At 47.4% G+C, this 16,109-nt stretch overlaps 1 protein-coding gene across 1 annotated transcript; it reads left to right on the top strand.

Moving 5' to 3' along the window:
* Positions 1 to 4,014: 4,014 nt before the first annotated feature.
* NEUROD1 (neuronal differentiation 1) lies at positions 4,015 to 5,109 on the top strand. Its single transcript, XM_062004941.1, has one exon. It carries the CDS (start codon positions 4,021 to 4,023, stop codon positions 5,107 to 5,109), a length of 1,089 nt encoding a protein of 362 aa, XP_061860925.1. The 5' UTR covers positions 4,015 to 4,020.
* The last annotated feature ends 11,000 nt before the right edge of the window (positions 5,110 to 16,109 follow it).

Below are 16,109 nucleotides of genomic sequence, written 5' to 3'. Positions count from 1 at the left end.
GCAGTGTGCCTGCCCGCTCCTCAGCCCCTGCGCTGGGAGACAGGCGAGCGGGAAAGCCCCACGAGGCGCCCGTGCGAGCAAACCCAGGCTGGCTCTTCCCGAGTTCGGCTGCTCGCCCCGGCCCCGCGGAGCAATGCGACGCAATGAGAAGGAAAGGCTCTACCGATCGGGACCGGCACGGTAGGGGAAGCAAGCAAGGACACTTTCCCGACTCTTGTTTTATTTAGGGCTTTGTGTGTGTGCCCCGATGAAGAAGGAGAGAGCGGGAAATGTGTCAACGAAAGAAGAGAGATCGAACAGCCCAGGCTGCCCAGGCAGTAAATCACTCGCTAAATTGTAAGCGAGGTTTCCTCACTCCAATAGCTTTAAGCTATTGGGGAGGCATCCTTTTCCCGCACTCTCGCAGGTGCAATATGAATCAATTAACTTAATTAAGATAATGCCGCAAACCCAAGAGATTTCCTCAGGAGAGGATTTCGCGCTCCGGACAATTGTAAAGCGTTTCCACAGCGCTGGTGTCTTGTGTCCCCCCGGCCCTCTCCCCCAACAAACCCCCCTCTCCGCTCTGCCGGGCCCGGCTGCTCTCTCCGCCACCGCCAGCCGCACCGGGCCCCGGCCGGCCCCGGGCTTCCCCTCCGTCCAGGCCATGAGGTGGCAGATGGGGCGGGAGCGACAGGAGGGGGCGGTCGGCACGGGCCGGAGCTTTATTGGGACGCGTGCGGTTCGCGTGCCGCTCAGCGGGGGAGGCGGGGGGAGAAGCAGAGGGGAGGGAGGCAAGGAGGACGAGAAAAAAGAAGAAAAAGAAGGAAAAGAAGGCAGAGGGGGGAAAAAAAGTATTTTCTTTTTTAAAAGAGGAAAAATTAAAAGATAAGAAGAAGGGGGAAAAAGAATGAAAGGGATTCGGGAGGAAAAATAAGCAGAAGCCGAATTAGAAGACAGATGGACGTGTCGAGGCGGGGGAGAGCCGGGGAGAAGAGACGCTTGGAGGCATAAAATGAAGGGCTGGGAGAAGAGAGGCAGGGAAGGTAGGAAACTGGAGCGAGAGAACAGGAGACGGCCCGAGCTGGGAAGGCAGAGGCGGCTGCCTGAGAAATCAGGAGGGGACGCGGTGCCTGAACGGCGGACGAGAAGGATGAAGCCGGCGCACGCGGAGCGCAGCGCCTGGCCCTGGCCCCGACAGGCTACACAGAGGCGTGTGTCGTACCTCCGGCTCGGCTTCTGCACGGCCAAGCAGTCCCCTCGCCCAGCACTGCCTGGGCTCGACGGGCTCTAAGCCCCTCTATCCGTCTGCCTGCCTCTTTATTTGTCTATACGCTCATCTGCCTAACGACAATTTGCAGACTTTATTTTTCTCTCGAAGAGGCCGACAGTGTTGGCCACACACAGAGATACGGGAGCCACGCCGGGGCTCTCACCGCTCCCCAGGGTCCAGCAAGTGTTCTCCTCCTGGGGTTTTTGCCCCCAGTGCCCCACTCTCCCAGGTGTACTCTCAGCCAGTTCCATCCAAATACGGGTGACCTTTTCCAGCAGCCGATTCAAGGATGGCCCAGCCCCATCCTTCTCCCTCGCCCTCAAAACCCCCTGAAACCTCACCGCTTCCAAACCGTGTCCGCTCCAACAGCGTGCCGTTAACGGGGTCGCACTCTCGAAGGGGGGGGCAGCCTGGCAGGTCGCCCTGCCGCCCCGCCAGCTTCAGGGCTATGTAGGTCATAGTATCACAGTACACACATCACATCCATACGAACAGGAGAGAAACATTTTAAAAATTACCCAACCTGGAAAATATTTCACCAATCTGTGTCTGCGGGAAGGAATTGTTTGTTTCGCATTTAAAGCCGCCAGAAGCGAAAATAAATTATTTCCTTTTTTAAAAAAATATTTTTTTATTAATTTTTACTGATTAAATCTCCGTCTAACGCGTGTTGGTAGCAAAGCTCCCCGTCCTATCGTGCAACGGGGAAGATAACTCCCTCCGATAAAGATTATCCCTTAAAAAAAGATTGTCGGTGTCCGCAAACTCGCGCTGATGCGTTTAAAGACTTTGCAGCCGTGCTCTCCTTTCCCAAACTCCCCGTTACCCGCCAGTAGTTCCATGAAAAAAAACCCAAAAACGAGGAAAGCGAAATAAGGACAGATCGACGGGGAGTCTGAGGAGCCCGTTGGGGGGTGAAGCGGGAGACACTCCGGAACAATGGGGACAATGCGGCCCCACGGCGGCGGGGCGGGCGCGGCGAGATGCGGAGTGGAGCGGTGCCGCTCCGCGCCGCGCCCGCCCCGCCGCCGTGGGGCCGCCCGGTGACAGATGGTGGGTCCCGGCGGGCCACAAAGGGCGTGGCGGCGCAACGGGCGGGAGCGCGGCCGCATACAAATAAGGGGCATCACGTGGGAGAGGAGGGAAGGGGAAAAAGCAGGGGGGCGGCGGGGGGGGGAACAACACGACTGTTGGGGGCCGCTGCCGCGCCTGACGTGGGCGGCCATATGGCGCGTGCCGCCGGTCGGGGCGGGGCGCGAGGCGGGGCGTTAAGCGCGTTGGGCGGTGGCGACCGCCGCCGTACCCACCCAGGTCCCGGTGCCGCCCCCCCCCCCCCGCCCCCAACACACACCCCGCCGCGCATCCTCGGCACCGGTATATAACGGGGGAGCCCGGTGCTGCGCAACCTCGGAAAAAACCCACCAAAACACAAAAAAACCACAAAAAACCCACAACAAAACAACAAACCACCACAACACGGGCACCCCTCGGACACAGAGAGCTGCGCCGGGGTTATGAGACCGTCACCGCGCAGGAGAGGCTGAGCAACGGAGGTAACGGGAAAATGGGTTCCCTACCTACCCCCGCCGCGGGAAAGGGATTGTCGTCGGCTACTGGGGTGGGAGAGGAGCCTACGGGGTCGAGGCGTGTGGAACCTGGCTGTGCCGGAGCGGCTTCGGGTTATATTGCCGCTTGCGTTCGTGGGAACCAGTGGCTGTTCCTGACGGTGTGTGCAGGCAACTGTACGTGTGCACACCTGTATCCATCCGTACACGCACACGTATATGTGTGTGTGTATATATATATATACATGTAAATGTATATATGCGTCCATCTCTACACACACATTATATATGTGTATGTCCTTCTACCTATGCACCTCCTAACTTCCCGCTCGCTCTCCGCGGAGGGCGGCCGCCACGGTCCCATCGCGGGCTGCGCCTCGGCGGGCGGGAGGCTTTGTTTCTTGCCGGTGCGACAAGCCAGACGGTCGCAGCTCCTCACGAAAGAGCCTCGCGGGGAGCAGGAGAACGATGCCTGTTTGCGGCGGAGAAGGGAAGCCAGGGCCGGCCCCACACCTGTTACAGCGGGCGGCGGGTGCGTAGCACCGCCGCGCGCCACTCCGCCGCGGTCACCCAGTGACAGTCCCGGGGGGACGGAGGCGGGACTGCGGGAAGCTCGCACGGAGAGGCTGAGTAGCTTCGGTCGAGGGGAGCAGGTGGCCGGCGCTCGTCGAGACGGTGCGGGAGCCCCGCGCAAGGCGGTGGCGAGGGGGAGCCGCAGGGACACGCGCAACGGGCGGACATCCGTCCCTGTGAGTGTCCTGTACACCCCCCTCCGGTCCCCGCCCCTTTCTCTCTCCCCGATTCGGGAAATGTTGGGTTTCTTTTTTAAGAAAGAAACCCAAACAACTCCCCCCCCCCCAAAAAAAGACACCAAACCCCAAAAAACAACAAAAAACCCCAACTCCCTGGATCTGCCCGCGTTGTAACGCCCGGGCTGCCTCCCCCACGCATAATCTACTTATATTCCCCGCTAATATCAGCGAGTTACATAATGGCATATAAACATATGTCATCTTAATTATAAGGCAGGATCGCGGAGACAAAAGTTTGCGCTGGCACTGTGGGGAAGCCGGGGCTTCCCTCGGGAGGGGACGGGGAGAGCAGGGCGCGGGCGGCCCCCGAGGGTCTCTGCCGGGTCCGCATCCGTCGGTCTGGGTGCTGATACGGCTCTTTTCTGTTTCCTCCGCGACGCAGAGGCTCACCATGACCAAATCTTACAGCGAGAGCGGGCTGATGGGCGAGCCCCAGCCGCAGGGTCCCCCGAGCTGGACGGACGAGTGCCTCAGCTCTCAGGACGAGGAGCACGAGGTGGACAAGAAAGAGGAAGACCTGGAGGGCCTGCACGCCGAGGCTGAGGAGGACTCGCTGCGGAACGGCGAGGAAGAGGACGAGGAGGACGACCTGGACGAAGAGGAGGAAGAAGAGGAAGAGGAGGAGGACGACGACCAGAAGCCTAAGAGGCGTGGCCCCAAGAAGAAGAAGATGACCAAGGCGCGGATGGAGCGGTTCAAGCTGCGGCGCATGAAGGCCAACGCCCGAGAGCGCAACCGCATGCACGGCCTGAACGCGGCCCTGGACAACCTGCGGAAGGTGGTACCCTGCTACTCCAAGACACAGAAGCTCTCCAAGATCGAGACTCTGCGCCTGGCCAAGAACTACATCTGGGCGCTCTCCGAGATCCTGCGCTCGGGGAAGAGCCCTGACCTGGTCTCCTTCGTGCAGACGCTCTGCAAGGGCCTGTCGCAGCCCACCACCAACCTGGTGGCCGGCTGCCTGCAGCTGAATCCACGGACTTTTCTTCCCGAGCAGGGCCAGGAGGTGCCTCCTCACGTGGCGGCGGCGGCGGCGGCGGGTGGCCCCTTCCCGGCCCACCCCTACCCGTACCAGTCGCCGGGCCTGCCCAGCCCGCCCTACGGCACCATGGACAGCTCCCACCTCTTCCACCTCAAGCCGCCACACGCCTACGGGGCCGCGCTCGAGCCCTTCTTCGAGAGCGGCCTGGCGGAGGGCGCCAGCCCCGCCTTCGACGGGCCGCTCAGCCCGCCCCTCAGCGTCAACGGCAACTTCTCCTTCAAGCACGAGCCGGCCGCCGACTTCGACAAGAGCTACGCCTTCACCATGCACTACCCCGCGGCCGCCGCCGCGCTGGCCGGCGCGCCCGCCCACGCCGCCATCTTTCCGGCCGCCGCCTCTCGCTGCGAGATCCCGGTCGACGGCCTGGCGCCCTACGAGGGCCACCCCCACCACGAACGGGTGCTCAGCGCCCAGCTCAACGCCATCTTCCACGACTGAGCTCCCACCCCCCGCCGACCTTCTTCCGCCGCCGCGGGGTGGGAGAGGGGGCAGAGCCGAGCCCAGGCACCCGCCGCCTCGTCGGCGGGGAGGCAGCCAGCCGGGCCCCGCCGCTGCCCTCGGGGGCCGTCGCGTCCCTGCTCGCCCTCCATCTCGCTTCCGCACCTCGGGACGACGCTGTAAATTCGGGATAGAGGGCATTTGGATCGCGTCAATTACCTGATCGGGATAACAAAATCACGAGCAATAATTAGGATCTATGCAATTTTTAAACTAGCGATGGGCCAATTACAAAATATATATGAAATCTATATTTTTCAACCAACGTTTTACTACTTGTTACCTTTCCCATGCTGAATTATTTTGTTGTGATTTTGTACAGAATTTTTAATGACTTTTTATAACGTGAATTTCCTATTTTAAACCATGCAGCTTCATCAATTTTTATACATATTGGAAAGGTAGAATTATATCTAATTTATAAAAAATAATTTAACTAATTTAAACCAGCAGAAAAGTGCTTAGAGAAGTTATGTTGCCTTAGCACTTCTTTCCTTTCAAATAGTTGAAGAAGTAAAAAAATGCACAGTCCAGGCAATTTCATTCCCACGAAGGTCTCTTCTTTTTTGTTGTTTATTCTTTTTATTTTCCTTCTGTTTTGGGTTGGTTTTTTTGGTGGGTTTTTTTCCCTTTTCCCCCTTCAACAAGAACCAGATCCCCTAGGTCTTTGAGAAGATATAAGAACGAGAGACTTATTTTCTACTAAAACATATCAATTCAACACATTACTTGCACAAATTTGTATATAAAGGTTATAAGCAAATGCCAACACCCCTTTAAAATCGAAAGCTGCTTGACTATCACATACAATTTGCACTGTTTCTTTTTAGTCTTTGAACCCCTTGGCATTCCGTGATTTGGGTCTTTTTTGTTGGTTTGGTTTGTTTTTTTTAAGAGAACTTGAAAATGTTAATGTTTCCTGGCGATATAAATGCATGATTTTATACATGTTCACACAATCCGTGGTTGTCACATGCTCATTTTATAAATCGGAATTTAAAACTAATCAGGTTGTTAAAGTCGGGCTATATACCTATTGTAGTCGATTAGTACGGTAGCTTGAAACAAATTCAAACCATTTAATCCGTAATTAGAACAATAGCTATTGCATGTACAATGCAGTCCAGAATAAGTGCTGTTTGAAATGTAATGCTGGTTCAACTGGAATCAATCTGTACTGTAATTTTGTTTGTAATCCTGTATATTATGGTGTAATGCACACTGGGATTTTAGGGAAAACATCCATCCTTTGGCAACAACATAGTATTGAACATTTTGGTCGAATGTTGCATTTCTCCTTAAATGTGATTTTTTTTTTCTTAGTGTAAGTAATTCCTATGGGATTATTGTTTTATTGGGATAGCTCATGAAAGGTTCGACACATTATTTGTAGAATAAAATTGGACTAAAAAGATCACACGGATTCTTTACTTACCTTGAGGGGGAACGGGGCGAGGAGGGACCGTGATTTTGTTCGTTTGTTTACAGCGAAACCGAGCATTTGCAATGCTGATTTGTTGAATGAGGGGAGCGGGGCCAGGCGCGATGTTCGCCCGGGAGCCGCGACTGCCGGTTTGGGCCGTGTCGAACGCCCGCAACCGCCCCAGCAGCCGCCGGCTTCCCTGCCTCCCCTTCCCTCCAGGCCACCGGCGTCCCCCAGCCCTTCTTGTCCCCCTGGGCCGGCGGGGATCCCCGGGACCGGCACCCTGGGCAAATGTCGTTCTGGCACCGGCTCGGCCTCGCCCTCGACAAGTGCGCCTTCCCCCGTAAGACAGCCCTCGATCCAGTGTGATCGATTCACTGTCCCCTCTCCATTTGCTAGCCGCGAAACATGTATTTCTTTAATCTTCACTGATTATTCCGAGGCTAAGTAACCCGGAGACACAAACTGCGGGAAAGCAATTCTCCTAATGACCGGGAACAATTAGCAACAGGTCTTTGCCTCTGCGACCATTCAGAAGCAGCTGTAAGAGGTTCCCTGAAATACCATGTTGTATGAAGCCTGCCATAAAGCAGAGGTATTTGACTTAAATCCGACAGAAAGTGAGGAGGCTCTCCCGTGGGTGAGGGTGGTTGGTTTTGGGTCGGGTTTTTTGTTTGGTTTGGTTTTTGGTGTTTTTGGTTTTGGTTTTTTGTTTGTTTTACCAGGAGAAATCAAGCTATTGAGGTCTATTTTAAAGGTGTTTAGGGTTTCAGAAAGGCAAGGTGTAAGCGTTGCACGAATACTACAGCACCCTCACCACCAGTCCTTCCAGCTAAAAAATACACTGAAAATCAGTTGTGATGGCTGATGCATTTTGCAGCATCTGCCTACGTTTTGCCGGAGCTCACAGTTTGGAACTCCAAAACTGTTGCTGATTCTGAAAAGCAAACAAGTAAAAGGCAACTTCTCAAGCACCTCATTAACCCTTCCCAGTTAGTGGCCACACAGCTAAATATAGCCTAGATAATCTGAGGAAAAGGGGGAATAAAGGACAGTTTTTCAGGTAAACCTGCTAAAAACTGACCCAGGCTTGCTTGCCTTTGGTTATATGCCTTCTTAAACATAAGGATTCTTCTAGTCAGTCAAGGGGCAGCTCACATGCCACCATCTTTTATTCAAAGGCAGGCACAGATGTTCCTTCTGCAGGGGAGGTTTTAATTTATGAAAATGATATTGTTTATGCATGAATGCACTCTGCATAACACACAGTACTTCCATCTGATGAGAGAAATACCACAGAACCAGTGCCAATGTCAGGAACATATTCTGCAAATTTAGTTGCTTAAATGTTTAATGAATATTTGGAAGACATTTCCAAACCACAAGAAACCTTTTCAATTACCTTTTCTTTTTCCAGAGTTAATAACAATATACAACTCCTCTAGCCAAGGCGATTTACTTAAAAGATCTACCTAGGCTATCTGAATGTTTGCTACTACAATACTTGAGAGAAAATAATAACGTTATGAGCAATATAATAAGAAAAGTTAATTAGGCATTTTGGTAACTAGAGGCTCTATTTTACAAATCGCTTGTGAATTTTGTTATTTCAATTAGTTTAGGGATTTTTCTCCCTCACCCTTATAAAATATTGGAGATCTCTTCCTCCCATGCTGCTTCTGATGCTTCCATGATATTTATTTTTTTGCTTACTGCTAATATTAAGCCAAATCTTGAAATCTGTGCTCATGACTCCCAGAAGAAGGTCTATTGAGGTCTCTTTCAAAGGAAAGAATTCCTCACTCTTTTCCTCTCCTATGAACATATCTCTAATTAAGCAAGGCTATAGTAGGATCCTCTAACTTCTGCACATGGAGGAAAATCTGTAGTTGAGTTATACCCATGCACGCACTGGGTCACCCAGTACAGACTAGGACTCTTACTATGGTGTGTTAGTATCAGTGGCCTTCCCTTTCTTCTTTATGCCATATTCTGACAACAGAAGTTGTTCTGAAGTTATGCATACTTGAGAAAACCCTTGTGTAATCTCTACAGATACGGTGCATGAGTGAGTCGTGACTTGCAGCTTTTCCTTTCTTGGTTTTCTGAAGCAACAAAAGAGGGTCTGGAGGTTGTGGACCTATCATTGTCTGTGATACAGCTGAGGGCCTAGCTATGGCAGAGGGATCTGAAACAGGGGAATTCCAAGTTACACACACAAGATCTCTGAGAGGCTGAAACCTCAGATTTTACCCAACCCAAATGAAAAGTGTGCCTGGACATCAGATGACTTTGACTGAGTGCCTTCAGGACTCCTCTGACAGTGAAGAGAAGTAGATTCAAGGAGAACCAAGATTCCTGAATTCACCAGAAGACAGAGTATCACTTTCTCCAGAATATACTGTTCCAGAATTTTAATAAACTAATATTAAAAAGCAAAATAAAATTCTAGAGGTAACAGGAATTAATAGAAAGAACTCTAAACTAAGCCTTGAGAGAAAACAAACCAAATCTTTTCTATCATCTGTAACAGTAAAAATTCTTGCAACTATTTCAGTATTGTAACTGATCAAAACCAGATCCACCGTGACCTTAACAATTGTTTTTGACATATTAAAAATATAATGGATGTCCTTAAAAATGACAGTACTTCGATACCAAGAACAATTTTGTCAAATAGTTTTTAAAATGACAGGAGAATTTAACACTGGAATTTAACACTATCTATGAATAAAGTTCCTAAAGGTAAAAAACCCAAAGAAAACCATTCCCATTGGGGAGGAATTCACAGAAATGAAACTTTCAGAGTCTGCCTGGTGCTGTATCAGGGAAAATATGCAGAAATTGGCCTTTGTATTTTATTGAGCAAGATGGGTTGTTTCAGAAATTATAAATGCTCTACATGCTTTCCTTAGCTGAAAACACATATTACAAAAAACATGTGAAAAATGTAATAAATGAAGCATTGAGCTGAAGGTCTAGAAATAGACTGTTATTTAAATATGTACATAAGTTGTTTTTTAAATAATTCATATATGTATTTAACAAACTTTCAGGAGCTATGCAATACAAAATTAAAACTGACAATGCTCTCAAAGCATTCTCTTAAGTATTTAGGTTGCCTACAGCTTATGTAAAACAAAGAATATCAGCCCTAGATTTCAGTTTCCTAGCTTGGAGTACTTTGCAGCATAGAGTTAACTGTATTTTGTGTGAAATAACATAAAATCAACTAAGATCTATCCTATTTCCCAACATTTTGGTGACAGAAAAACAGAAAACAAGATTAAGAGTAAAACCTGGTTATCTTAAAAACATTGCATATCAATCTTATAAAAAGGCAAATAAAAATGTCTTCTGATCAACACATTCTCATTTTATATTCCTTCCCACTACCACATTTTCCTCTAGTGTTCTGATTGTCAGTTTCAGCTTGTAGTGGTCTCAGAAATGACTTAAACTTCAGACTCCATTCTTGCAGCTTCTTATTGCTGCATAATGATTTCACTCGTTGTTCTCCTCTTTGCAGAGATTTGTCCATCTCCACAACTTCAGACTTTCTTTCCTTACCTGTTCCTCTTTCTCTTTATTTTTTTAATACTTTCCTTGTCATTTCAGCCGTACAGAAAGATGTCTAGTAGGATGTATAGCAATAGTATGCTCTCTTCTACCAACTATGGTGCCATTTTTCTTCAGAATCATTTATAACTTTGCTTATTGTGTAAAAAGTTGGTATTTTGTTTAATCTCTCTCTTCTCAGTCAAGGTAAGTCAACACAACAGAGCTCAATTATTGTTGAGAGCTATAAAAAGATTATTTTTTAGAGTAGCAAAATAAGAACGGAACAAATTCAGGAAAGCTAATATTTCGGAATGAACAGCTGAAGAATAATCGACTATACACTAAACCTTCATTACATAAACAGACACTGTAGGCAGAAAAACATATAAGCCAAAGGTATGCTACCAATTACAAAATTCAGGTTTCTCCAGAACCAAATCTCTAACAGTCACTGAAACAAGAAGCCTACTAGGAACATCTGGTTGAATCCTTCACATTGGGTATAGAGTATTTTCTTCACAGCATCCCATCACCTCTTCTTGTCCTAATTACTATTCTTTAGCTTCTGCACCACATTATCCATGAATCAAAAACTGGCCTCCCTATTTCTTGCCTGTTCACCTTACTGATTTTTTTCTACCCATTTTCCTTGAGGTGAGAGGACTTATTTTCCAATGGCATGGTTTACCTTCTCACTCTCCTCCAGTAAACAGTAGCTGTATTTCCTTCATTTGCTATTTCTGCCTGATGTTATCATACCTCTTCTTCACTGCATGAGGTTCTTCTGGAAAAGACTTCTAAGACTCACATTACTTCCTAGCATCTTGACAGCAAAAGATGATTTCCTTCATCCAGAGAGGAGCACTGTTAGTTGAGGAAAGGTTAGCTCATATGCTTCTTTTCTTCTACCTCTTGTCCAGGCCTGCAGGATGCTCCTCTCTATTTCATCAGCCTGTGCTCAAGGCCAGCACCGTGGCTTGGAGCAAAATATCTCCCAGGTCCAGACTGCTGGGAACAAGCTCTGAGAAATCACAGGATGGATCTACCCTCCTTTATGCAATAACTATGTTTAAGAAGAAGCTCTCACAGACTGGTAGGAGTTGGAAGGGACCTCTAGAGATCATCTAATTCAACCCCACACTAAAGCAGGTTTACCTCAATCAGGTCACACAGGAACACATCCAGGTGGGCCTTGAAAACCTCCAGAGAAGGAGATTCCACACCCTCCCTGGGCAGCTTGTATCAGGACTCCCTCACCCTTACAGTAAAGCAGTTTTTCCTCATGTTCAAGTGGAACTTCCCATGTTCCAGCTTCTGCCTGTTAGCTCTTGTCCTGTCACTGGGCACCAGACAAAAGAGACTTCCCTCATCCTCTTAACACCTGCAGTTTAGGTATTTAGAAGCACTGATAAGGTCCCTTCTCCGTCTTCTCTTCTCTAGGCTAAACAGCCCCAGGTCTCATAACCTTTCTTCATAAGAGAGATGCTCCACTCACCTAATTATTTTGATAGCACTCCACTAGAGTCTCTCCACAAGCTTTCTATCACTCTTGAACTGGAAAACTCAGAAACTGAAATGAAAGTCTAGATGTTATCTAGATGATACCATACTTCCTAGTATCTGCCTTCATGATACTGTAACTTTGTGCCTGGCCACATTCAGACTATGGCCCACAGACCTGGTGTCCTTGCTTGACCTTTGATCTGCCTTGATAGTATAGACTTCCTTAACATTTACTGGGCTGATATTGATACTGGTTACCATCACCAGACCTGACCCTCACCAGCTAACTCTGATTTTCAGCTTGGTACTGAACCTTGATACCTTCTTCCAATGGATTCATGAAGCTATCTAGACTGTTAGTCAAACTTGGCTACAGACAATTCTGCTCACTGCAGTTAGCTATGTAGGGTCCTACTTATCCTATAGACATTCCTAGCTCTACTCCTTTTACGAAGCAGCCTATTCTTACTGCTCTTTGACACTGCTCCTTTTGTAGTTCTGGGTGCTAGGGCCCCAAGGCAATTACAATCTTAAAAACCCTGACCAGCACCACCTGAAACCAACCCAATAACCTCACCCAAGGGCCTAGAGCTCTATTTAAGTTGCCACACCTTCATTTACAGGTGCTGTAGGATGCTAATCTCTAGTTTAACCACAATCTTGTTTCAGATGTAAAAGCTGCTAGCCTGGTCTTAGCCCTGCCTCATCACTGTGAGCTTTTTTGGTGATTTATGTTCTTGAGGGATGTTTGCACCTTCCTCTGAGCTTCCTTACTCAGGTGCCATGCTGTGGTGGTTTAGCCCTGGCTGAGTGCCAGGTGCCAGCCAAGTCATAATATCCCTCCCTCTCCTAAACTGGACAGGGGAGAGAAAAATATGAGAGGTTTTTGTGTCGAGATAAGGACAGGGAGATCACTCAGCAATTAAAGTCACAGCCAAAACAGACTCAATTTGAGGAGAAAAAGGTTTTATTTATTAATAACCTATCAGAACAGGGAGACAAGAAATAAAATCTGAACCTTTCCCCCAACCCTCCCTCATCCCAGGACTCTCCTTCCTTCCCTCCTCCCCACCATGCAAGGGAGTGGGGGTTGCCATAAGTTCATTACAGGTGAACTTTGCCACTGCTTCTTCTCAGGGCGAGGCCTCCTCACACTTCCCACTGCTACAGTGTGGGGTCCCTCCCACAATAGTCCCTCACAAACTTCTCCAACATGGCCCCTTCATACAGGCTACAGTTCTTCACAAACTGCTCCAGCATGAGGCCTCCCATGGGCGCAGCTCCTCACACCCTGCCCCAGCATGGGTCATCCTCCAGGAGAACAGTCCTTCAGGTACCAACTGCTCCAGCCTGAGTCCCTCACAGGATCATAAGTCCTGACAGCAAACCTGCTCTGGCATGGGCTTCTCTCTCCCCACAGACTCCCAGGTCCTGCCAGGAACTTGGTCCAATGTGGGCTTTCCATGGAGTCACAGCCTTCTTCAGGCATCCACCCGCTCCAGCGTGGGGTCCTCCACAGGCTGCAAGTGGATCTCTGTTACCCATTGGTCCCCCATGGACTGTAGAGGGACAACCTACCTCACCAGGGTCTGCACCACAGGTCACAGGACAGTCTTTCTTTCAAGGCTGAAGCACTCTTCTTCCCCTCCTCCTCCACTGACTTTGTTGTGTGCAGATACGTTTTCACATTCTCATTCACCGTTGCTGCTCCAGTTTAGCAAATGCACTGAAACTTCTTCCCCTGCTCAAATACGTTATTTACAGAGGTGTTACCTCAGTCACTAATTGGCCAGGCCTGGGTCAGCTGTAGGATCCATCTTAGAATTGACTGCCATTAGCCCTATCAACTACAGGGGAAGCTTGTGGCAGATCTTTGCTTAAAGAAGCCACCCCTGCAGCACTACTGAAAACTTGGCCCAGGCAAAATCATTACACACTGTTACTGAACATTGGTTCAGAAGAAACTCATCACAGTATTAGAAAGCAGGCATTACTTTATTTGGCACTGGGTGCATGGCACATAGCTCCTAATATGTGTACCCTGAAAAATAATAGAATTGTAGCAATTGGAAAAGACCTTTTAAGAACATCAAGTTCAACCACTCACCTAACACTGCCAAGCCCATCACTAAACTAACCATAACCCTCAGCACCTCATCTGTGTATCTTTTAAATATCTCTAAGGATGGTGACTCCACCATCTCCCTGGGCAGCCCATTCCAATGCTTAATAACCCTCTTGGTGAAACAGTTCTTCCCAATATCCAATCTAAACCTCCCCTGGCACAACTTGAGCCCATTTTATCTTCTTCCATTAAGAGCACTCCATATATACTTTACAGAACAAATGAGCTAGCTGCCTGCCTAACTGTTAGAAGAAGTTAGAACTGTTAGAACTAAATAGAAGATGGTGTTCAACATGATTTGGGTGGAGAATTTAGAAACAGAGTAATTTATCTATAGCATGTACTTCTTTTGGCTCATTATGACATTTAGGCATGTAAAAGGAGTGTTAACAGTAATATTAATTTCATGGTTAATGAAGGAATTATCTCAATTTGGACACTGTGGTCTTGCTGAAACTATTTTGAAATTGTTTATCTGCTCAGTCTCATAGTCTATAGCCAAGACATAAGAGTTCTTCAGCCTTAAAGTTCCCTCCCTTGGCAGCTTATCTGACTAATTTCAAAGGCCTACTGCTCACAGATGTCTACACAACACATCAGTGGCCACTGGCATTTTTAAATACTTTTAACTTGCAATTTTCTCATCATTTATCACTCAACTCAAAGTCCAAATCATGCTTATATGAAGTATAGGGGAGGTGTCTCTATAGGAATCCCTGGAAAGACAAGAATCTGGTATCATTACCAGGTGAGTCCTGGACAGAGAGGGTCCTGCCTTGCTAGCCCTGGGGTCTGCCTTGTATCTCTGTCTCTTAAGGAGCATCTGGTCCTTGCTGTGTCCTGACAAGTCGTTTTTCTTCTGTTCCCAGTGTGCCTCCCACTTTTTTTTTAACCCTCTGCTTTCCTTGAGCTATTTACTTAAAAAACCACAAACAAACAAATATTAAGATAATTTCTAAGGCAGCTCCAAAGCTCTCTAAGTAAAATGGAGTACCAAGAATAACCTGAGACTCAGAACAAAACTATTCTGTGGGCTCGATTCTATGATTTTTTTTTTTCTTAATTCCCAGTATGCTGTAAGAATGCATACTTTCTATACTTATTATTAGAAAAAGAGAACAGCTATGTGTTGTAGAGAACTGCTGAACTAGCTGTCCTCATGCAATGCCGATTTAGTCACCCTTCCATTGAAGGAGATAAATTAAGAGTTACTTTATGCATGGTAAACACAAAATATTTATAAATATTTGAAGAATATTGTTGGAGGCTATCTGAAGAGCTGGAAAATGTAATTTGAGGGAATTTTATGAGAGATGTCCTTCAACTTACTCCTTACTTAGAAGTGAATAGGGCTTTTCTAAGCTCATGTAGCTATTGCCATTGACTCAAAACGCACATAAGAAAACAGGAAAAGAAAATATATTCTATCTGCTTTCAGACTTGCAATGCCTTTGACGTCATCCCTATTCCTTGTGCAGCATACTGTATTACCAGATGTCCCTTGATCATTTTGCCATCACAAGTACCTATATCCTCCACTTCTGAATTCTGACTAAGATCAAAGACATAAAAGAAACCAAGGCCACTGCGTGTAGGTTCAGTGCTCAATACTATTTGGATGCCTATTATACAATTCCTGCTACATGTTTACTGTTTGTCTTGTGTCTCTTTTTTACTTGAATATAGGAACATCACACAGGATACAACATGTGATCATCAATACAAAAAAACTCTCTTATAAGAAAATGGATAAAATGCTACTGTTGATCTAGTCCATGTTTTTCCAAATTCAATGTGCAATTATGAAAGTTGTGACAGTTTTTAAAAAAAATCCTGTTAGGGTAGGCTTGATTAGAATACTTCCCACTCCCCTACCCCCCACCCCCTTGGAAAAAATTGTCTGAGACTTACAATGTATTGTGGGGATAGAGGATTTGTGAACAGTGACAAACCAAGAGTGTACAGACTTGTACGTTCTTCCTATGTTTTTTGTTACTATATACAATTCCCTTACTATTTTATGCTTTTATCTACTACAGTTTAGTATTTCAACTCTTACCAATTCAATACACTTTTAAAGTAACATCAGTAAAAGGGTGATAGAAGTTTTAATGGCATCAGTTGAAGGGCATTATAAGTCTCTTAGGAACTGTAACAGTCTTTGACTGATGGTACTGAAAATAGTATTATTTTATGGTTCTAAGACAGTTACCAGCTTATCCTTTCCTGTACCTTATGAGAAATTATCTGGTGACAATAATATACAAAGATGGGACAGGCTAATGAATGGTCCCAGAAACAAAGACTGCAGATGATTATAGAGGGCAT

The sequence above is a fragment of the Colius striatus genome, chromosome 11, assembly GCF_028858725.1.
Source record: "Colius striatus isolate bColStr4 chromosome 11, bColStr4.1.hap1, whole genome shotgun sequence".
Classification (NCBI taxonomy): Eukaryota; Metazoa; Chordata; class Aves; order Coliiformes; family Coliidae; genus Colius; species Colius striatus.
This window is presented reverse-complemented; position numbering and strand designations above follow the sequence as displayed.